This window comes from Ceratina calcarata, unplaced genomic scaffold (assembly GCF_001652005.2).
Source record: "Ceratina calcarata isolate Rehan_Ccalc_2016 unplaced genomic scaffold, ASM165200v1 scaffold62, whole genome shotgun sequence".
Taxonomy (NCBI): domain Eukaryota; kingdom Metazoa; phylum Arthropoda; class Insecta; order Hymenoptera; family Apidae; genus Ceratina; species Ceratina calcarata.
Window position 1 is genome coordinate 117398 of NW_017177448.1, and position 23603 is coordinate 141000.

Genomic DNA, 23603 nt, shown 5'->3' on the forward strand with positions numbered 1-23603 from the left:
CATTTTTTTAAATGTTTACTTTACTTTGAAAAATAAACTTTAAAAAATAAAGGAAAATAAGTTTGACTGCTACTATGTTGGAAACGAAATAAAAGCTTGGGGAAAGGAGGAGAGAAAAAGAGAGAGTCCTAAAGCACTGAAGCAAAAGCGGGTGCACGTAAATACACATACACGGTGCATCATAGTTAGCCACGGTGATCGTACGCCGCGATACGATCTCTTGCCTCCTTCCTCTTCTTCTTCGTCTTCTTCCTTCTCCTCCTGCCTCCCTTTCGCATCCTTTTCGTGTTCTCGCGCCTCCACGACTAGGGGGATTGCATAACCTCACCTTGCCGTTAAACGTGAAACAATGCTCTCGCATGAGACAGCACGAGGTGGCGGAGATGCGATCTCTGCTGGTACCTAACTCTCGAAGCGGACTATACTACTCGCTATCGTCGAATACTTCGCAGTACTTTTGATCATTACATCTCTCTCTCTCTCTCCCCCCTCTCTCTCTTTCTCTCTCTCTCTCTCTCTCTCTCTCTCTCTCATTCATGCCGACATTAGAACACGAATGGGACAATGGTTTCGCGAAGCGACGTTTCGAGACAACCGATCCGTGACAAACGAGCAACCGTTGGATGTCGCGGTTCGTTACAGTGGCCACGATTGCTGATTTCGCGTTTCGGTACCATCTGCCTGCCCGATCGCGTTAATTAACCGAGATTTTAAGCTCGCTAGAAACTGTCGTTTCTAAATGTTGTATGAAAACAGAAGCGACACTGCAGAATTTCTTGAACGTTTTATTCAATTTTTGTCAACATTTGTTTTATATTATTCCGTTTCTAATCGATTAATTTTCCTTAGCTAGTCAGTTCACGGTAGTAATGAATTCAACCCTACACTGAAGATAAACGAGATTACAGTTTTGCATAATAATATACAAATTTAAATTATCTGTCTACTACATTGTCATGTACATTATAGCGCTTATTACCGACACGGAAAAATGTCGATTGGAAATCCAAAGTATTTCGTCAGCGACATCCGCGATCGCAGCAATATTTCATCTGGCGCAGTACCCCTTCGCCCCTCATTTGGCCCATTGTTTTCATCGTGTAGGCTCAATAGAATCAGCAAACAATTTATTACGCCTACACCCGGGGCGCATCTATACCCTTATCGACGATCGCTCGTTGCTCCTTGCAAACGATTGCTCCTTCGAGTCGAGCCTCCGACGAACCAACAGCCGTGGCTGACTTCGGGCAATGACAGTGCTTCTTCTGCATCCTCGTCCGACAATGACTCCCGGATTCGTGTGCGTGCAACTCGCTCTCGTGAATCTCTTTCGAGCGATATAAACGAAACGCAAAGGAGGGTGGGAAAAATAATTGGTCGGAATAACGCGTGCAAGTAATTTCTTAAGGATATTCTTCCATCCTAATAACTTTCATAAGTGTTTATGTCCTTAGAAGTATCAGCAGAGTGTAAAATATTTTGTGAGAGAAATAATTTGATTTATGATACATTGATCGTATCGGTTGACTAATATCAAATTATAGCCTAGCGTATCTGAAGAAAAAGTGAACAGAATTATAGAATTTTCTTAAATAATTTTGCGGAAACGCACAGGAAACAATTTGCATTTGCAATTAATCGATACAAGTCTATGTAGATTGCACTCGTTTCTAAATGACCTCGCATAAAGTGAAAATTATATTTATCAGTGAAAGAGACTTATGTAGACACATTTAAATTTCCACTAACCCTTAGTAGCGTATATCAATAATAACAGGTTTTAATATTTTACATGGACTTTCTATATGATACCAAAATAAGATATACAGAATGTCGTAACTCTTGTAGCCATTAAATTGATTCTGTAGTATTGAACATACTAACGTGTCGTCTTAACGTTAAACCATAGTTAAGTGGCGTTAGTGAACAGTCGTGGATGTTTGACAGTAGCGAAGGTTCGGTACGCGAAACGGTGTTAAGACGGCGATGTACATTGTGCATATACGTGCACGTGTACATAAGTGTTCATGCACACGGCAGCAGATTTCTAGGGCGATAAAATCCCGCGAGCGAGGAAGTCATGTCCCGTAACTATCTGGATGTACGGTCTCGCGGTTTTCGTGTGTTCACCCACTCGAAGGCCTTTACCGAACGCGCGACGGAGGAAGAAGGAGTCGAGCGAGTATGCGAGGAGGACGACATTTTCCACGAGAACGAGCCGCGCCTTGCTAACCTGCCCGAGTAAAAGCGTGAAATTACCGGCAACCCGACTAAAATTACCCTCCCCTTGCCTCTCGACCTCATATACCACGCTCCCACTCTCTCTCTCTCTCTCTATCTCCGCTTCTTTCTTCGATATCCAGCCCGCGGAAACCGCTCGAAAATTGCACATGCCCGCTATACGACCGAGAGTAGGTACTTCGGATAATGCTGGAGAACCTTACGGATCCTCGCACTTGATCGCGGGTTTATGGAGAGAGTTATATGTATAGAGGAACAGGTTTTTATATCTCTTTCTGGAGTGAATTCGGGAAAATCGTCGATAACACATCGCAGCTTAATGTAAAAATTAAACAATTGTTAAGAAATTCTTAACAATCTTTGACGACAATAAATTCTTTTCCAATTTCCTGTATAATGAACTGGGAAGGAATTTAATCTCACAATTAATTCAATACTTATTGCCCCAATTGAAACTCCATATGAGGATAAATTATTTTTAGTTAGATCCAGACAAAAAGACATGGGATGAGCCTAAGCATTAGGAACTGCATCGAGATAAATAATTTCATAGATGATCGGACGTGGCGATGCAAAGTCGAAGCTCGTCTTGTTTTTCCGCATTCACCGTGGCCGTGTTGCACCGCAAACAACTTCGGTTCGTTCCGCGCGTTGCAAAAAACTTTTATAACGCCGGTACAAGCGACGCGATGCGAGGACCGTGCGTTTCTGGATGCAGGATATATGCACGCGGCCAGACGGAGAAAGAAATTGATGTAGAAAGAGCGGTGCAGCGGGAAACGTACGCGCGAGCCTCGTATAATATAATTTACCGTTTCGCCGTGGCACGTCCGTCCATAGAATCCCCGGCACGAAACTGGAATAGGTCGGTTATAAATTTCCCTTTAACGAGCCGGATTTTTGCTCGCGAATCATCGATCAGATATCATCAAAATTCATAAGGCAACGGTAATCGCACCGCCGCTGATAAGGATCGCGAGCCGCTCGCGTTTTTCAGCCAGGAATCCCGATTAAAACGAAACTACCGCCGCGGCGCGCCGGTAGGTATTTAATTCGCCGCTGCGATTTTATCTCCGACTCGGAAGATGATTAAATCTCGGGTCAGGTGGGGATTGTTTAAAAAAGGATACGCGACGGGGAATTTCTCGATCCCCACGCGAATCAGGTTAGTGTACCGTCGATCGTTCGACGCGATCGGATGGAAATTTTCTTGTTCTCGGTGCACGGGGCACGGGACGCTGTATGTTAATGAAGGCCAGGATTTCCCCGATGTTAGATCACGGATATACGCGATGCTTTGGCGCACCGGCAGCCGAGCCGAGAAGCCTTTATCTCTTCTCGTTCTACGTCACACTTCGAGGCTAGAATAATGCATGGGTGCATGATGTACGCATGCACGTGATATAAAAGCGCGGCTAGATGCATAGACAGCGACGTTTAGTCGCTGAGCTCTGTGTACAATGCGTATCCTGAACTGGAAAAAGGAGAGCCCACTTCATCATCCTGCGACGCACACAGCGAAAGGACTCGCGAGAATGACACGGGCCGGGGTCTGACTCGGTGTAATTTATTACTGTAAACACGACGGACGAAGTCTAGTTTTTACCGAGAGACACGTCGCCGCCGATTTACATACACACCGCATCCGTTGCAGTCGCGCTTTTGATCGTAACTACAGATTAATCTTTCCTGGATCTGCCGGATGAGAACCAGTTCCTCTTTCCGCACAGTAATACCCCGATGACGTAGCCGATGTATACTTAATGTTACATTATTTAATTTCGTCTAGGTGAGAGGATTATAATTGATGAAACTCGAGCACTGACTTATCGCTGGCGTTATCTACATGTGTCCGTTAGTTCTAGCTTGCATTCAGTTCGTTAACCGTGCTCGATCAGCTTCGGTCAGCTGGTTTATCGGCTCGTGCCCAGATATCTCAATCTCCTTTAATCGCCCCCTTTCTCCACCGCACCGAAGACCGCGGAAACACCGTCGCGGCGTCCATGCCGTCGTGGAACACGCTCGGAACCGCGTGAAAGCGGGGTGCTCTCGAGGCGAGGTACGCATATGGAACGGGCTAGGTCATTCGCCACCATAGGCCGAGCACTGTACATGGCGCACGGTGCTCCCAGGTTCCCGATTTCCGTAAAAGTCCAGAAACGCTCTTGCAGACCATCGGAGCGCGAACTGAGCGCGCTTCAAATGGACTTTACGGTTTCCACGAACGAGAAATAAAGAGGGACCCAGGCGGGACCGGTCGACCTAACCCGAGCCTGTGTTACAACGTGTCGTTTACATCTTAATCGGTTCAGCCGACGCCGAGGACTAGAATGCGCGGCAGCGCGATGTCTCGTCGCTTCCACTAGGTTTGCCCGGCGGACAAGCTGCGAGGAACGCTACCGACAGGTGCGATTCGAGGCGCGAAACGATCACTGGAGCGAAACTCCCGACACGCACGATCTTATCAGTTATTGTGTTTCTAGCACATTTAGGGATACCATCGTGCGAAGAACGCCCTGTACTTAGAATTAGATAGCGTTCGAGTAGCGGAGTGTTTAATCGTATATCATGCAATTTTAGATGTTTCTATTCTCGTAAGGAGATATAAGGAAGGTCAGAAGTCGCTGCGAATGGCCAGGTAGTTGAGAGAACACTCCGAACGAAAAAAATCAAGTGTATTCTGGCGTCCGAAGCGGAAGAGCGGAGTGATGCGAGCGGCGAGAAAAATTTTTCTATGTACGATTGCAATTTAAACGCAGTCAGAACGCGAATGTAAACGTGACCGTGGCTTAGTGGGACGCTGACCACGGCGTAGAAACGACCCAGGGGACGAGGATCTACACCTCGATGAGCACAGCACGACATTCTCCTTGCCCCTTGCCTCCCCCATGCCCGGTGGTCCCTCGTTTTCTTCCTCCGCGGCCGCTACCAAGAAGAAGGTCCCTTCTCTCCCTCTCTTTCTCTCCGTTCCCCTCCCCTCCGTCGTTCCCGCGTCTTTTTTTTCTCTCCCTCATCCCTCCCCCTTCACCGTCCCTTTCTCTCTCTCTTGTCCTGTCTCCGCTCATCGTCCTCGAGCGCGTCCACCACGATTGTCCGGTAAACCATGGTGCGAATCGCTCACCGTGACGAAGGTATCCACCTACAAACGAGGACTTATTCCGTGAGGCCAGCTCGTGGAAACTCGCGAATACGGACATGGGAATCGGGGCCTGTGCCCATTGCCACCTCGCTTCGCATCTCGACGCTGATAATTATGCCAATGACAGTCGGCCGAAACGGTGCGATTGAGTTGTCGAGAGTGACGGCTCCCAGTTTCGAAGCAGCCCCCAACTCGCGTCGGGTATCTGTCAGGTTTGTTAAGTGGACGTCTGTTGAAGACTTAAGGGGAAGATTTGTGACGTTGACTGATGATACTACAGTGATGAGATGGAAATTTATTACGTATGAAACTAGTTTGCAGAAAAGGACAGAACGGATTTGCGTACACGGTTTGGAAAATTATGCAATTCTAATTGAAATATCTGAAAGGATTAAGACAAACGCCCTTGTCGCGATCCGCGAATAAATCAGGCTTCGTATAAATTGAAATGAAACCGAAAGTGAACAGGGTCGGCGAAATTGACCTGACACTTGAACTGGTATCTTGGTGATAGCGTCCGGTACCAGTTGACGATCGCGCACTTGATACGTTTAATGAATGTTTTCGCTGAAAACCTTGAAAACGTGGCATGAGCCGAGGATATCATTCAGTCAGTGGAACGTCGGTTCTAACGCCGGATATTATTCTTTTACCACAATCTAACGAGGTTGAGCGAGCAAGGAGGTACCCGGCAAGGAGGATGGCGCGAAGCGATGCGAGGCATGCTGGAAGTTAGGATCAGTTCCTGCGCATACGATTGCACGCGGATGAATAGGGCCTTTGTGTCTTGCGAACGACAGCGAGTACGATATACAATAACGGTTCTCTAAGATTTCTCACGTAAGCGAGGATCTGCTTGTAACCGAGCGAGAGAGATGTAGTTCAACGTTTGCGTCGGCGCATCTGCATTTTATCATAAAAGCTTGGCTAACGGGACTCTTATCCTCGTGTATTTTAGGGTTTCCATTGGTAACCACGAATCAAACTCTACAAAATGCATCCCATTTCCGTATACGAATGTGCACTCTCAGCTTTATTTGCGTTTCCAGATTATCTAAATTAAGAGCATTTGAATTTAATACACTTTTTTCTAACTATAGAAAAGGCATTTTGAAGCTGGAAAGCGAGCAGCGAATGTTGAGCGAAGGTTCTCGATTTCCCGATGGATTGTGTATTAAATCCCGCTTTTGAATTCAGACTGAGCACAGGTATCGATGAACAGTAAACCGGCACGAGGCGTGCGTGTCCACGCAGGTGGAAAGAGAAACGGGAAAAAGAGAGAAAGAAAAGGTGTACCGAGTGGAGAATGCATCGGTACGCGATGATGTAACGGCGTTATGAATATGTACAAAATAACAAATGGTGCCGGTACAAAGGAGTGGTGACGCAGGGTACGCGCGGGTACCGCTCGTATTCCGGCTGTCGCAGCCTCACACCGCCGCGCGTTCTCCATACGCTCTACGTGATCGCGATGTAAAACGGTGTTTCGATTTCAGCTCGTTCGTTTTTCGCCTACGCGATGCATCCATCGAGGCAAAAAAAAAACAAAAACAAGAACGTAGAGCTTTGATCATCTGTAAAAGTGTAATAACACCCACGATAATCGCATTCCTGATTAAGATACCTCTTTGGACGACAAACAACCGCGGCGGGCACGTGCTCCATTGGCCCGTCCAGGAGTAACAAAATACTCACTTCCCGCGATCGTGATTAGAAAACAGAGAAAAATAAGCGGGAACATCGCTCACGAACATTGATCGATATCTGTCTAACGTGTCCAGTGGTGGACAAGCTCGTAAAACGGAAACTCGATTAAATTTGTTTTTTTCGAAACCGAACGAGGCCGATGCTATCGGAGGAAACGCGTAACGGTACCCTCTTGACTCCTCAGTCGTTCCTTGCGTTTCCACAACGTGCAACTATACAATATCGAATGAACTTAAAAAATAATATGAAGAAAAGATGACCGTAATGATGAGAGGAACACAATGCAAAGGGGCCGTTTCACCACTGGAGAATTTCGTTGTTGTTAAGGTGGCACTGCGCATCACCGATGCCAGGCAGGAAGTGGGAATCGCCGAAGCAGCGTGGGGGAGTAAGCGGGGTCGGGTGAACAGGGGAACCCGGCGTTGTTACTTTGTGGGAGTGAACGAAATAAAAAAAGAAAACATTACAGTATTATGCGAACGGGGCCCTAGTGACGCATTTTCACGGCTGTTATTATCCTCCTCCCGGTCTCTCCGGCCTCTCTCTTCTGCTGCTACCCTCCAATATACAGAAAACTTGCCTACTTGCCCAAGCCAGTTTAGAAAACGCGACACACACATGTCGCTTTTAAAACACGTTCACGAACAGTTAAACAGTGATCGAATGTGAATCATCCAATTTGATGGTCAGTTCCCACGAACCATTGGATGGGACCAATAGACAGTTGGCCCGTTCTAGTTTGATAGGGAGTAACAATGAATTAATCCGTTGATAATGCGCTTGATACGTAGCATAAATTCAAGCGATTCATCATTAATCCAAACATTCCTTCCGCTAATATAAGAATGAAATATAAATGTTCGAAACTGTATTAAATTGATCGAGCAATTTAATATTGTCAGAATCGCTGATAAAAGAACAGGTGGATATTTACAGTCACAAGTTACACGTTAACGATGCGCATCGATCGAGTACGTGTTCACGTCTCACCCCCGCGCACTATTAGGAACCGAAGCTTTTTGCGTAGTTAACGCTCCCCATACCTATCTCCATCGATTCGTTGTTGATTGCCGGCCGGTTGAAAAACCCTTCAGCGGTGTCCGATGTGTGGCCGCCGTCCGGTACCGATGACGGATTAGTTTGTTACGGCTTTCGACTTAACGGAGGGCGCAGGTAGGCCGTGGCGATACGCGTGATTATTTATTGTGCGGACAGATTGGATCATTCAGAACACGCCGACGGGGGTCCCTGTCTGCATGGACACGGATCGACCCGCTACGGGAATATAACCCGATCCGACCGACGATACGCCACCGCTGCGGTATAACCTTCAATTTTGTGTCAGCGGGTGGAGGCTGAACAACGTGACGATGGCCATAATTCCTTGCTATTTTCCCTATTATAAATTAGGTTTACCAGGAAGTTGTATTCTCTTAAAAGTAATCTCAATCGCAATCGTATATTCCGTTTATCCTGAACCTGAAGATTCCTCGCATATCTCTGTCCATTGTATTTTGCTAAAATAATGTAAGATTATGGAATTTCATCTCCGACTTAAGATCAGATAGCGATTGATGATTCGTCAGTTACCGAACGTAATGTGAGAATGTAAACCAATGATTACAGGTAGCTAATCAGATAAAAGGAGGAACATGAGTTACTTCGCACGTATAATCGGCACTTGAAATATTTCCAGACGCCGCCGCGCCGCGCCGGTAGCCAGAACACAATTGACAATTAGCTTTAGCTGCGGCTGTATTGTTAGCGTCCGCGTTGGATGTATGCACCGGTAATCGCAGTGACCAGCACACGCGTAAACTGGTTTCCCGATGCGTTTTATTCGAAAAAACAAAGTAATTACACGTAGATAAACATCGTGGCCGTCGGTCAAACGGAATGTGTTAAGAACGTAGAACAATATCAGCCCGCCCGCGCTTATCAATGCTGGAGAAATTATGACTTCCAGCGATCAGGCTTATTGGTTTCATATCGCGTTATTGCGCACGCACCGGCTGCCATTAGAGTAATTGCGTTTAATTGTCCAGCTCCCGTTTCGATTGTTCGAGGAATGATATACCGTAGCCCGTTAACGGAATAGATAACCTTCGTGTAACGCAAATTCTATTTCAAACCGGACCTCTAGTCATATTTATTTCTTGTATTTTTTATTCCGCGAATGGGTCCTTAGTTCGTAAAGAATCGATGAAATATTTAATATTTAGACTTTTTTAACTGATTGCGCTTTATCCTCATATTGGATTTTTCATTTATTTTACGTCGACAATTAAAAGACTGAGTTAAATTAGGCATATACGTTATGTACACTGAATTGGAAACTAAATGATATGCGACCTTTCAAGGAAGCACCCGAGTCAAATAGGCGTAAATATTCCTTCGTTTTTGCATTAGGATTATCGCAAGTTTTCGAAACGAAAAGTTTTATCGGGCATACCTCGCACCGTCGCAAAACTAGGTTGCAACCTGCAACTACGGTTATTAAAATTGCGGCGAAATGGGCAGCTCCGCTATCGGCCTGTATTATCAAGTCAAGGACTACATTGTTCTGAACACCAATTAACGGTATCCATGACTGACACACATCGGTTAGCGAAAGTATAGACGTCGATACAACGCGAGACGGATATCTATTAGTCACTCAATACGAAGACCTTCCTGTATTGTTGACCAGTTCTTGGCTTTCGACCGAGGCCCGTCTAATCCCACAGTAGAATTAGTACCGACTATGGTCAGACATGGTTGTAGCGCGGAGTGTGACAGAAATCTCCTACTTTTCTGCTGACATTATGTGGCTCTTTATTTCCGCTTTTAAAGTGCTTTATTTAATTAGCAACGAATGGAATGAAAATAAACATTAAGAACTAGAAATTTAAAGTCTAATTCATTTTAGACAAAGTCACAATTTACTTTTAATTCCTATGTTTCTTTATACATACATTTACGTGTCACAGTTTATATTTATTTACAACGTTTGAGCTTTATGATATAATAAATACAATTATTACTTCAATTTTATTATTTTACTCATTACTACAAAATTGCCTAATATACAATATATTCAAAGTAATAGCAATGTAGTTTCTTATCTAATACAAATAGTGAAAAATGTTCTGTATTTGCAAAATAGAGAATTAGGGATATTGTTTTGAATTGAATTGTTTTACAATATTGTCTCACGGTACGATTAAAAGTGATGTACATTCTGATGCGCAACAATGTCTTGTCTCACTGATATCAAACGATGATGCGATACGAGGACAGGCAACAAGTCTAGACGCACCTGTAGAACACAGTAGCGATTTGAAGCGATTCGAAATGAACCACGAATGAACAACAGCTGGGCCACGAAATCAGGAGAGGGAGTAGGGGAGAATGTTCCCGGAGATCGCAGCACAAATCGGTGGGAGCGTTTTCATTTAGACGTAGATTATTCCTAGATGCCTCTCTCATACATATTAAACAGGCTGCGGCGCGCGCTCTCGGATTCACGCAGGCGAAACGTTGCCGTATTTTTTACTCCTGAACGTTGTCCCGGCTGCTGATGCCGTTCCCGCCGCCGCTGTACCCCTTTTCCCCTGCGCGCCTCACGCCCCTTCACCCTAAGGCGACGATCTGTCGCTCATTGAGTATGCATCGGCGATATCGACAGGCGGGTGCCTCACCGTTTCGCCGTGGGGTACGTCGGAAGCCTTCCAGCTACGTCAACGATGCTGGACTACGGCCCTCCTCTCTTTGCCTCCTCTTCCTTCCCCGTCCATCCCTTAGAAAGCTTCACGCGACCACCGGCCAACAGGAGTCATTTTTGTCGGTCATTCATTGTGGTATATAAAATCACATAGACAAGAGTTACACATGCCTTCTCCGGGATGCTAAAAGGAAAGATATAACAGCACATTTTTTCTTATTATTATCAAGCAGTCCAATTTCCGTATAGAAATTATTCTGCAGTACAATAATCTTTACGTAGTAAAAAAGAATAACATCATCTTGCCACCGTGCCGTTCTCTACTGCCCGTCGGCGTTATGTCCACTCCGCGCACGCCGCCTCTTCTTCTTCTTGTTCTCCTTTTTATTCTTATACCGCCGTTCTTTCAGGTATACGCTTGTATGTGTATTTACGTATTCCGTTGCGAGGCGGTGCCGACTCGTCACGCGCATTTGCATAAATTTCGAACCGCAGGCAACGCGTTTTTTGCCGGAATTCTTGCTGCCGTTCTATCGCCGATGTCCCTTCGCTTAGAAATTGATTGCGACGATTAGCGTCAAAATAGACAAATGCTCCTTGGAAAGATGGATATTTTATAACATTAACAAATAAGTGAAGAGATTCCAGTTACTATATCACTATTTTTTGACGTGGAACCGTTTTTTACTGAGCGAAGGGAATTTGCCCGCGCAAGAAATCCAATGTTGTCCCATCACGCGAAAGAATCTACACCTGCGCCGTGCTATGACAACAGGATACCGACTCGTAGGACAAGAAACGCGGACGTAACTCGCGGAGTGAATATTTCTCGGACAAAAGCAAGAGCAGACCCATACGCTGGTTCCCAGTCCCGAAAAGCATCCCGGGATCTTCTTCTTTGTATGCTGCGCGTGTCACGCTGGTTGTAAATATCAATAAACAAAGGCACTGGTAGTGGCAAATACTCTGGGACTCGAGGCCCCGACAACGAAATAAACCACGCCGGGATGAGGTTTTAACGCTGGTCCCTTTGTCGGGCGCCATCTTCTGCGCGCAAGCACGCTCGACTTTTTTTCACCAAGCAATTAGAAAGAGATTTATTTGCACCGGCACGCCGCGCCGGACCGGGCCGGACCAGGCCGGACCTCGCAAGGCGCACGCTCTTTGCCAATGAGAAGGCAAGCCCGCGAATGTTCGGACGGCAACATATTTTTCGGCCGATACCGTACCTATGTACATACGGACATTTTATGCGTGATACATACGCTGTCTCTGTATATGTACATACATATGTACTTGTACCTGTATACACGTGCAATCTCGTGCACGTAGGCCGCGAGTTCCAGCGGGCCGATTCGCCTCGCGAAACGTGAAACAATGCCGACCGCGAGTGACGCGTTTCTTTCGAAGTTAGATGAATCCGCAGTGCGGTTTTAATGAACTCGTTTTGACATGACGACGCCCTCGTTTCGTTCTCGTCGCTCTAGCCACCTTGTCAGTGCCTACGACTTTCCGCTTTACGTATCCGATTTAGTTAATTAAAGTAACCATATGAATTTTGATTGACGCCCGAGGCGGAAAAAGTCGCGAAGGCGTGAATAGACCGGTACCAAACGTCACGGTTACGCAACAGCTGGGGTGAACGCGGAGAAGGAAGGAACACGTGTCCTCGATGATGGATAAGACTTTGGGTTTTCCGAGTTTCATGAAGGATAATAGCTTCTGCTACATTCTATTGAAAGTGAAATATAAACAGTTTGTTATCTCTAAGGAATTAGATGCTGCAATGTGCTAGCAACAGAGTTGAACCAATTACGTACATGCTACACCATTCCTTTTTGCGGCATACAAATTTACATACACGTTACCAGGTTCGAATTCCCAGAAAAGGCAAAGTCAATTAAAACGACGTTACGGGAGTCTTCTTAAAAAGCTGCTCCTCCGTTTCCTGTATTTTGTGAACAGCGAGCGTTAACGCTTTCTGTGTTTGCCTGCTTGACGTCTCGCAAAACACACGAAATGCTCCTCTCGTTCACCTAGCCGAGGCGAGCTTACGTAAGATTGAACAGCGCGTCACGTGCACGCGGCGCATGTATAGATCGCGCCAAGCTACAAAGAAATACCGCATGTGCAATCCTACAGCGGCACACGCGCATTAGTATCCTTGCCGTGGCGGTGCGCAAGCCAAACCCGATGATCCGGGTGTAGGTAGAAGCAGGCAAAAGAAACGATAGTTACGAAACGAACAGTTCTTCTATTTTCATTTCTTTTTTTTTATTCGTTTCCAGTTCTCCCGTCGACTCTTCAATCCGGTAGCATGAGCCGATGATGCGACGTATTATGTAGATCCCGCGTAGCGTGGTCAAACGCGATCGAAGCCGCGTATCCTTCGCTTCCATCGATATATACGTACACCCGTTGCATACCACCATCGATAAAACGTTCTGCCCGTGCACGTCCCTCACTCGCGAAAGCGACACACATACGCAAGTCCGCGTGTACCCGCGTATATATGTCTGTGTACGCCAAGGGAACAAGCGTGTATCATTACGCACAGTGCGTACTCGCAGAAATTCATATCGGGCTCTGTAATTATCGGATGTTTGACGGACGGAAGGACAGCGGCAACAGAGGCACTGAAAATTGCTGGTCTCTCGCGAGAGACCGGCAGCACAACGCGCGTTCTCGGTCCACGTTAAATAGTACATCAACCCGTGCCCGCGACGGATTTTGTTTCCACGTATTCTTGTTTCACAGCTTGGCCTCCGTTCGTTTCTCATCCTTCTCTCTTTTTCCTCCGGCGTGTCTTTCGCCAATAGCCAACTCACTGACAACCCGCGAAACGAGTTTCACCTGACCGATCGTTCCCGTCGATTTTTGTTGCAGGTGAAAATCTGGTTTCAAAACCGGAGAAGTAAATACAAGAAGATGATGAAGGCCGCGCAGCAAAGCGGCGGCGGCGGTGGCGGCCAGCACGGCAGCCTCCTAGCCGGTGGAACCGCTCTGCCCGGTGGACCATCCCCTCAACCGGGTCAACCCGGAAGTCTCATGCAAGGAGGTACGTTCCCTTGTGATTACTTAATGAATAAACGTAACTACAGATATAAATAGTTCACTCGTGACAGATAGTAGAGTAAGGGATGCTGCTGATACTAACGCATGTATTCTGTTAAAAGTAAAATTATTCTATAGAATGCAGATCGACGCAATTAGCATACAGTTCTAATCGAATGGACGTTTCGCCTTAACAAGATGACTTCTATTGCAAAATAGACACGTAATCGATAAAATTCTACTATCAGTCCATGACTATTCAGTCGGAAGATATAAATCAATTAGTGAGATCGAAACGTAACGCCGTTGGCAGAAAGCCGTTCGATAATCTTGTCCATCCACGTGTGTGTACATACGTGTATCCCAGCATTGGAGATACGACTGGTTCGACGCAACAAGGTCGCGATGAATTAGCAATGCTCACTCGTTTCTTCTTCAAACTTTTCAAGATAACATAATTCTAAAAACCGTACACTAAAATCAAACCAGTTTTGCGACCTATATTTATGCAGATCCACAAATCATTCCCTTTTTATTTCAATCCAAGTACCTTCAGACTTTTAATTTTTTAATCTGCACTTAAGTTAATAATTCTTACCCATGTTTCTACCTGATTTAATATAAATCAATCCATCCCTGACTCAGCTCATACAACTTCGATCATCCTCGCGTCAACGAAGCGCTCGCGCTCTGGCGCGGCGAATCGAAACTCCACCCCCGCTTCAAGATAAGTCTATATCTGCAGGATCGATCACGAGACCGTTCTCCGTTACGTTTTCAGGAGGCGGAAGTTCCGTGTCGGGCAGTCCGACGACGGGCTACCTCGGCGGGATGGGTGGCGGTGCAGGGGGTCACACCCCCGGCAGTTCGAGCCCCGGAAGCGAGATGTCGCCCCAGCACAACGAGAGCCCGCCCGCACCCTCTTGGCCGGGCGAGATGAAGCACCATCCGCATCCGCACGCGCCACCGCACACCCACCATCACCCACACACGCCTGGCCACCATCCACCGCCTCCACCGCCGCCGCCGCATCACGCGGGCTACATGCCACAGTACTCCTGGTACCAGGCGGATCCTAATCCCGGGCTACTCACGTAAGTGCCACTTCTCACTGGACTACAGCGCGAGCGGCCCGACTATAATCGATCACGATACAACTTACCTCAAGGAACAAGGTGTTACGATTGACGAGCGAAATTCTATGCATTAGCAATGGGGTTGTGGAAGATCAAAGAGGGCCCAATATATCTTAAAATTCTGGTGCTGACGTTATGTCAGATTTGTGTGTATGTGAAATAACGTTTCTCGAATAGATACAAGTATGTGCAATTTTCTAGTGGCCCATTAATATCATATCAATCTTTTTCAATATATTGTCTCAAATAGATTAATGCATTTATTCACTGAATTTAGGAAAATCTATGGTCGTTACTTGTCAAGTTTATTTGAATTCGCGAGCCAACGAGCCAAAGAATGTGTTCTTCCCTCCTTTATTTCCCATAGGGTGGCATGGAGGGTAGGGTTTTAATGGCTCGTCCGTCTATGGTATTTTTCAGGGTGTGGCCGGCGGTTTAACGAAGACGTCCTTCGAGCTGCGTTCAGGAGGAACCGCTTTTTCGTAGCACCGCAGACGTGCCAGCGCCCATGCCCCAAAGTGTGAATACATATAGCACCCGTCGCGACGGAATCCGCGTTCGATGTTAAATAAATTGTTTCTATTTCTTAACGAAACTCGCGTTTTCGTCGACGATCTCGTAGGAGACGAGATGAAATTTAAGTGTCCGTTAGAGAAGCAACCGCGACAATAGTAAGATGGAAAGACGTGTTCTAGACCCACGAAAACACGTGAATTTCTCGGCAAAATGCAACGTTTCACGGGAAACTTGCGTCGAAGAATCAAATGGACGATCATATTATCGCGAGTGATGATTCGTGAACAATTCGCGTATCGAATTCACGCCGAGAGAGTATCGCAGGACCACTCTTCTTTCACCAGTAAATGAAATCGTCGAAGGAAGAAAATATGGATGGCCCGGGAAACGCGCAACGGACAACCGCGAAGTAAACAAATCATCGAATAGGTATAATAAAGGATCTCCTCGATCGGAGATCGACAGCAAATCGTTCTCGTTTGCCTCGCTAGCTTGTCGATTGTTCTTCGTCATCGAGCGCACTAAACTGAGCAAGACTTGGCCTTTAGCTGATAATCGACCGATCTATCCGCGATTGTCATAGATCGATAGAATTTCAATGATTGTGTGGTTAGTCAGATACAGTTTCCGTCGATCCGATAAATGTCAAGATAACGGTCAGTCTATGCGAAACTGACTATTATTATCCTGATATTTTGGTCTCCTCTCAATAACTGGTATCACAGAACGATTCCTCGATTTCCTTCATAAATGTCAATTGACTCGCGATGCTAGATCGGTCGATCCTTGCGACAGTTGCCTATCCGCGTCGACTGACCCACTTCGTGCTCTGGAAGCTGGACCTCATCGGATCGAACGGTGACGGGGCGAGAAGGGAGGATATAAAGTCGGATGAGGGTAATCGCAGAATGGGACGGAGAGAGAATAATCGGAGGAATGATAAAGAAGGAAAGGGCGAAGCGTTGCACAAACTCGTCGCCGAGAAACACGGTCGTTCCTCAAGGCGGTTGGAAGTAATGAAATCCTAATGACATTTTCGTGAGTCAAACGATCTCGGCAATCACGGTGGCGCGCTGTAATCACCGGTCCCTCCTTTCCGGATGAAGCAACCGAACGCCCTACCGGGCATCCTCCTCCGGGAAGGAGCCGCGGAGCGGAGCGGACCCGCGAGGAGATATGCGCGATTCACTACGAAACCCGAGGCCGTGCGGGGCCGCGTAGAAAAAATCATTATCTCGGTCGACGACGCGACGCGACGAACAGTTCTGACAAGTATGCGTTCATTAAATTCGTGAAACAAGAAAAAGAAGGATCGTTCGTGAAAGCACGGACTCGAGTAGCGTGGCTGGACGTCGAGCGGAAACATCTGTCGAGAGGACAGTCTCGCGACGCGCTGTCTCCTCCCGGGGAGGAGAGAGAGAGAGAGAGAGAGAGAGATCTCGCGGAATCTTTTTCGTTCCGACAAAATAAATCTTTCTGTCCGTAATTCTCGATCGTCACACGTACCTGGAAACTACGGAAAAAGGAGCGCGAAAACGTTTCCACGTTTTACGCTGTTTTTATCGTTTCCCGTCGGCCATTGCTGGGTCACCCCTTTTGCCGTTTCTCGGCTACGATACAGCCAACATTTTCAAAGAGACGCCACGAAACCACAGGAAAAAAGAACGAACGGTTGCGGTTTGCGACCAGGGGAAACTGGGAGGGCCGTTGCGTTCGAGCCCCACCGCTGACCCAAATCCTCCGGCGTATCGGTCGGTAACAATAGTCGTCTCATGAGAACGCGGTCTCGCACGGTTCCTTTACTTCCTGACTCTGCCTACGTTTTCGTGAGATGCCACTGTGTCAACCGTCTGGTCAAGGAGATAGAGACTCGTGTGAAAACTTCGTCGAAATAACCCTTTCGAATTTTCCTTCGCTAACTCTAAGACGTTCTATTCTTTATTACTTTGATCAAACATTTATTTTAGTCCATTTATAAATGGTATTTCATTTCAAGATATTCATATTATTTCATTTCAGATCAAGATATTTCGAAAGTCTTTTGATTCCTATCTTTAAATTTCTACTTTGCTGTTTGAATTAAATCAAGCTGGTATACCTTCTTTATTGAAATCAGATCAAGGTTGTTTCGACACAGTTGAACCTCGCGTTTCCCTGGTAATGCCCCGTTAGAATATTTCATCGGGCACGCCGGAGCTTTCCCATCATGAAACTCTCCTCAACATGGGAACAGAGCACAAAGCCAGTTTCACGTCGCTGGACATCTGGAGCCATCGCGTGTTACCTCGAAATCCGCGAGAAAGAACGAGCCGCGAGCGGAGAAGGGCGGAACACGTCCGTCGCGTCAGTCGCGTTTTTACCCCTTTATCTCGGTCGGAATTTCCTCGTCCTCGCGATTTCTCGGTGTTCTTTGTTCGTCGACCGCGGCGCGGCGTATCGCGGCTAGGCATTCCGGGCCAGGAGACACGTTTCAGCGCGATGATGACGAGAGATGACGACAACGATTCCATCCGTGTTGTATACTAAACAAGTGCCGTTAGATTCGACCGCAGAGCTACGAGTCGCGGAAGGACGACGACGGAACCGGAGAATGGTCGTTGTTGCTTGCGTTTGGATTCGGTGCAATAAGGAGGCGTGTGCGTGTATAATTTAAGACGAAGCTCCCTCAGTTCCTAAATTGCGTGTAGAGCGAGTAAATTGCGAAAAACAGCGTAAAACGATTCGACGCGCGGCGGATTCGACGAAAGTGTTGGCTGTGGCGCGGGACACACCGTTATTTCAATTCTTTTTTCTCTCCACATCGCGGACTGTCCATCGAACATTCGTAGGTTACGTATAAAAAATTGTTAGACGAAAAAGAGACGAGGGATAAAAAGGGAAATATAATGAAGAACTGAAGAACCCAAGCGCTTGTCCATCACATCGTGTCGCGTCGTTGTCGCTGCAAAAGCAAACGCATAACGCACGTTGCAGTTCAGCTTTGTCACGCTTTCGTCGAGTTCCGTGGAATAATAGAACGCCGCGCCGGCCGAGGATGAGCGACGCGGGGCTATTAATGCGAAGGAGGACGGAGACGCGCGCGAGATAAGAATGACAGACGGATAGGCATGCCTATAGTGAAATGGCGAACATCGCGAAATGAAGTAGCGATGAAAAAGAAACGGAAAAAAAAACGGTGAGAACGAAATAAGGAGTCCGTAGGAATTTCATTAGTGTTACTAGTCCCGGTGCAAAGCGAGCGGGGATCGAATCGAGCGGCGTGAACAGATTTATAAAGATCGGTCCTCCGATGTGCGTGTAAATAATGCACCGGGGCCCACCCCCTGTTAGTACGTAAGCCGTAAAAATGAAATGAATAAATCTGTGTAAAATACGATATTGTGATAAGATGTGTAAAGATATGCGAGAGAGGGAGAGAAAGAGAGATGAAGCCAGAAATCGTCTATATACATATAGGTTAACAACAAACACCGGAAACTCCCCCCCAGTTTATCAATTTTATCGAGTACCCTTGTATGAATATAGATATTACGAGGACTAAAATACCTTAATTATGATTACTATTGTATAAAATATGAATAATAACTAATTAATTCAATTTAAATCGTCCATTGCATTATATCTTTTATTTTATCCTTCTCTGTGTCTAATATAAGAAAACATGTATTTTCTACCAGTAAAAACGTCCGCGATAAAATATAGTTTCTCACAGTTTCAGGGCGTGTCATAAATTACTATAGTGCATAATAATGAATAAACTACATATTTGATGATTCCAAAGGAACTGCGATTGCGGAACGAACTTCCACTGTCCTGATGGCAGGAGAGGTTCGAGTTCCTCTTTTCTCCTTTTCTCTTTGTTCGCCAGTAGCGGCCACCACCTGCCGTTCTAGAGCTGCCATACGCATGCTCTACTTTTATGGATAACTGTACTCCTATCTCGCTTAAAGCGAAGCCACCGACTATTCCGCGTTTTGCAGCCACGAATCTACACGGTGTCTTGGAAAAGCAAGACTCGGAAAAAACATGAATTAGAGATTTTATGATTTCGTAACTATAATTAAAGACGTGTTTGATTCGATGGCAAATTTTCTTCAAGGAGTGTAAGTATTGTTTTTATTTATTTAAAAGATAAATAATTTTATTGAGGAAATTAATTGAAAAAACTGCGAATGTGCATGTAAAGCAGTCTCGTGAATGCAATCCAAAAATAGGAACCTTCGTTTAACGTTTGACATGTTATTAATATATTGCTTTCGATTGCACATTTCTATACTCTAACTAACTTATAACTATTCATAAATATTTAAACATTTGTAACCTGCCTATGCATTACTACGAAATGAGGTTTGGACCACGATGGATCAAACAGCGAACGGAAAATCAATCCAACTCAGCGACGTTCGCTCATAAGCTTCGACTGATTGTAATAATCGTGACGAAGCCTAATAAGCCAATTAGCCATCGGACGATTAAATCGTTCGTTTATCTGGATATTGATTTTCATCAGACAAAGACCCACTCTACCCTACAAAAGCGGCCATGTTCCGCAGCCACTCACAGTCGTTCGCTACGCGCGACTACGCTTGCTCGTCCGTGCGGGACCACCGCACCGCACCGGCAGAAAAAGGTGTACCGATGCTCCCGATGAATGCAGTATGCGCGCCTCGCCGCGGTTTCCAAACGTAAACTTATACTCGGTGAAAAGGGAAAAAAGGGAAGCACGAGAGAAAGAGAGGAAGACTATCCGCGGCACGACAATACAGTGGCATAAAGTCTCACAAGACGCACGGGAAAGCCTCCTTGCAAACGGGGGGACAAAAACCTATAATGGACACAATGGTCGATGGATCTCGACTGTGGGCCTTCGACTGGAAGGCGCCGGTATTCATTGTGGTGTACCTTCGAAAAGATTACGTCGAGTAGATGTTTGCTTCCTTTCGTTTTTCGATCAATACGCGTTGTTTCGTTCAACGATTTCGGTATTCATAGACTCGTTTTGTTCATTTAATGTAAAATTTTCAGAAAAATCGTAGATTAACATCCGTGCGCACGGTGCACACTGTAGATCCCGAGCGTGCCCGTACGATCAGGTCTAACGAGTCCACCGTACGCAGATCTCGAACCTGTCGATTCCGTTCTTCTATCTGACTTTATCATCTGCCTGACAGAACGAATTTATGGCAACACGATTTACTTTTCACAAATAATACTGCGCAATTAATGGCAGATAAATCAGACATGAACGATTCGACGCGTATCTTTTCAAGACGTATTTAACGAAGACACGATAAGTACGTTACATCCGTAGCAGCGATCGAACTTCGTTAAGCCAGACGAAAGAGCACGAACGAGCGATCGTACGCGTCGATCGTTAACAACCACTTCCGTCTAATCAAATCCGTGTCAGAGATCGTGTTCTACACAAACGGCCGAAGCACACAGCGAGTATAAAGCCTGATTTAATTCGACTTCCCTCAACATACCCTTATCCTATTAGCAGGCCCTTCTCTTCTTTCAACCGCTTTAATTGCGTTCCCGAAGATGAGATCCGAATCTAACACGGGGTACAAACAGAAAGCTGGCAGAAAATTGAATTGTTAAAGCGCTCGAGCAGTTGAGTATCGCGATCATCGCCAGAACCTGAACGCAGGTGAGCTTTTATCATAGCCAAGATCGTGCTAGGTTATTTACCTGCGAATAATCAGCATTTAATTTACTTTAAATTCGTTCAATAACCAAATCTGTGTGTAACAACGTGCATACTTAAAGAAAGAGAAGCAGTCTTATCGATGATAGGCGTGATACGAATATGTAAGTACTTACATAGTTGCTCGTGGATGATATACTGGAGTAGAAAAGGGAATTGTAATATCGTGCAGGGGTCAGGAAGGACGAGCCAGGGCTTGCTAAGACAGCGGACGATATCGAATAAACAAACGAACGAGTGGGAGGCGCAGGAAGTGGCGGATATTAAGGTCTTCGTGACGGAACTTTACTCGTATTATAGCGAGCTAAGTGAGGAGGCCACCAGTCTGGTCGAACTAATTCTATTACCTCGTCCCTTCCTTCCACCACCATTCTTCTACTTCTATCTATTCTATAAGAGGATTATCGCTTGGACTCTTTTGCTAGATTGTCTTTAGTAACAAGCCTGCTGACAGATCGTTGATAAATGTGTATTTCATTTTATATTGTGTCCTATTTTAATCCTATCGCCGAAGAGCTATAAATTTGCTTTGAAAAATTGGTACTAATTCGAACAAAGGTTTCACAGTTTACTTAAAAGAGAGGTACGGTACATATATTTTCAACAATCCCCCTTAATGTTATCAGGGAGAAAATCTTAGACACAGTCAATACTAATTCAGAGACTGTTCGTGGTCAACCGTTTGGATTCGGTGATCCGAAGTCTGGAAGGGTGCATCTGAAAGGGTGGCAGCGCGACACGGTCGGCAGAAAGAAGAGGAAAAGTTAGGGCGGTGAAAAGTTAGGTGGAAGAAGCAAGAGGTGGTCAGGTTGGGGTGCCAATTTGCGATTCCACGCAGCAAGAAGGGCGTGGCGGGCCCGCGCATGGGGTGGCTCGCTCGTTTGCGCGACATTGTCGGCCAGCCCTAACCTTCTGACTGCCCCTGCCACCTTCCTCGTTTGACGACCCTCGCGGGCGCGCTAATCCCGTAATTCTCTTACATGGATGAAAACCGATGAGATCGTCCTTGAAGACGAACAGCTCCAGAGGGAGGACAACGTTTGCAGGCCACATGAAAGCAACTGTTCTGATTATACATTTACTATCCACATACTATCTTTACATTATGAGAGTGGAAATAACTGGCCATTACAATCTTGTAAGAATATATTAATAGTAAATAGATGTGCTAATTAAGAATTGCTTGTTGAATTTAGAAGAATAACATTGTGAGATGTTCAGTTTCGCTTGTAAAAAGTGGCTGAGTTGCTGTTTTTTATCGCAGAATTTATAATCAACACTCCAGTTTCTTTATGACTGATATTAATTTCTAATGAGACAAGTTCCCATGCCTTAGTTTTTAATATGTTAAACGTTGCACACGTTCTCATATACATTTACATTAAATGGAATTGTATATTTCTTAAATTAAACGATTAGTTATTCCACAGTCTGCAACATGTCTTGAGCTTTTATAAATAGCTCTCTCAGTAGTCTATAAATAGCTCGAATCTAATGAATATTGATTTAATTGAATAATGAACCTTACGTTCTCTTGTTTATTAGGGTAAAGTAATACTCGGAAAAGAATATTTCGACTGTGTTGAGAATCATACTTTTTACATGTTAAAATTAAAATTTGATTGATACAATTTAAAAATAACAAGATCAGATCTAGGTTATTGAATATGAAGCCTGAATGATCTACAAAGCGAATTGTATTGCCGTTGGCACGGTATAATGGCATTAAATGTCGAATTGTCGCGACGCCTTCTGGACATCCAGCTGGCGAAGTTGCATGAGCACAGAGGCACAAAGCTCGGGAAAGGAAACGAATACGGAACTCCGCCCAGCGTATCGTTTGACTCGCAAGGGGTTGAAGTTGAAGCCACGTGGCGGAAAGACGCAGGCGCGTCTACGAGGAGTCAAACAACGAGTTGACATAATCTAACGATCGGCCGGTTGACGTTTTTGTATATTGTGTTTCGAGCACAATGACTGCGTTAAATTTCAATTCATATAGGAAAGGCTGTTATTAACGATAAGCGATGTGACCAAGCTGGATTATGAATATTCAATTAGAAAATGAAACCTGCATGTGTTTCGTACATATTCAAGAAGGCACCGAGAAGTAATGCCTGATTGTAATAAAACGATTGAAGATGAAACGAAATTTTCTATAAAGTTGATAGAAATGTGAATAACAATTCGTTGATTAAAACTTACATTTATATTTAATAAAGCAATGAAGCCGAATCTTGAATCTTTATCGAAATAGGGAAGCATGATCATTGGAAAGGACGAAGTATGTCAAACAGTATAACGTAGAGTATACATGGTGAACGTTAAGGTGATTAAGAAATCACGTGCCATTAACGCTCATTAAGGAAGCCAGGGTTAATCCTGTCGTATCAAGCC

The 23603-nt window shown here is 45.4% G+C and overlaps 1 protein-coding gene across 3 annotated transcripts in view; it reads left to right on the top strand.

Moving 5' to 3' along the window:
- Positions 1-19100, top strand: part of Dll (homeotic protein distal-less) — a 66380-nt gene extending 47280 nt beyond the window's left edge. For all 3 annotated transcript variants that reach the window (XM_018033086.2, XM_026817763.1, XM_018033088.2), the window contains exons 3-5: positions 13677-13848; positions 14626-14938; positions 15401-19100. In XM_018033086.2, coding sequence (XP_017888575.1) covers positions 13677-13848; positions 14626-14938; positions 15401-15419 — 504 coding nt within the window. In that variant the 3' untranslated portion in view covers positions 15420-19100. The remainder of the gene's footprint in view (positions 1-13676; positions 13849-14625; positions 14939-15400) is intronic.
- Positions 19101-23603: the final 4503 nt, after the last annotated feature.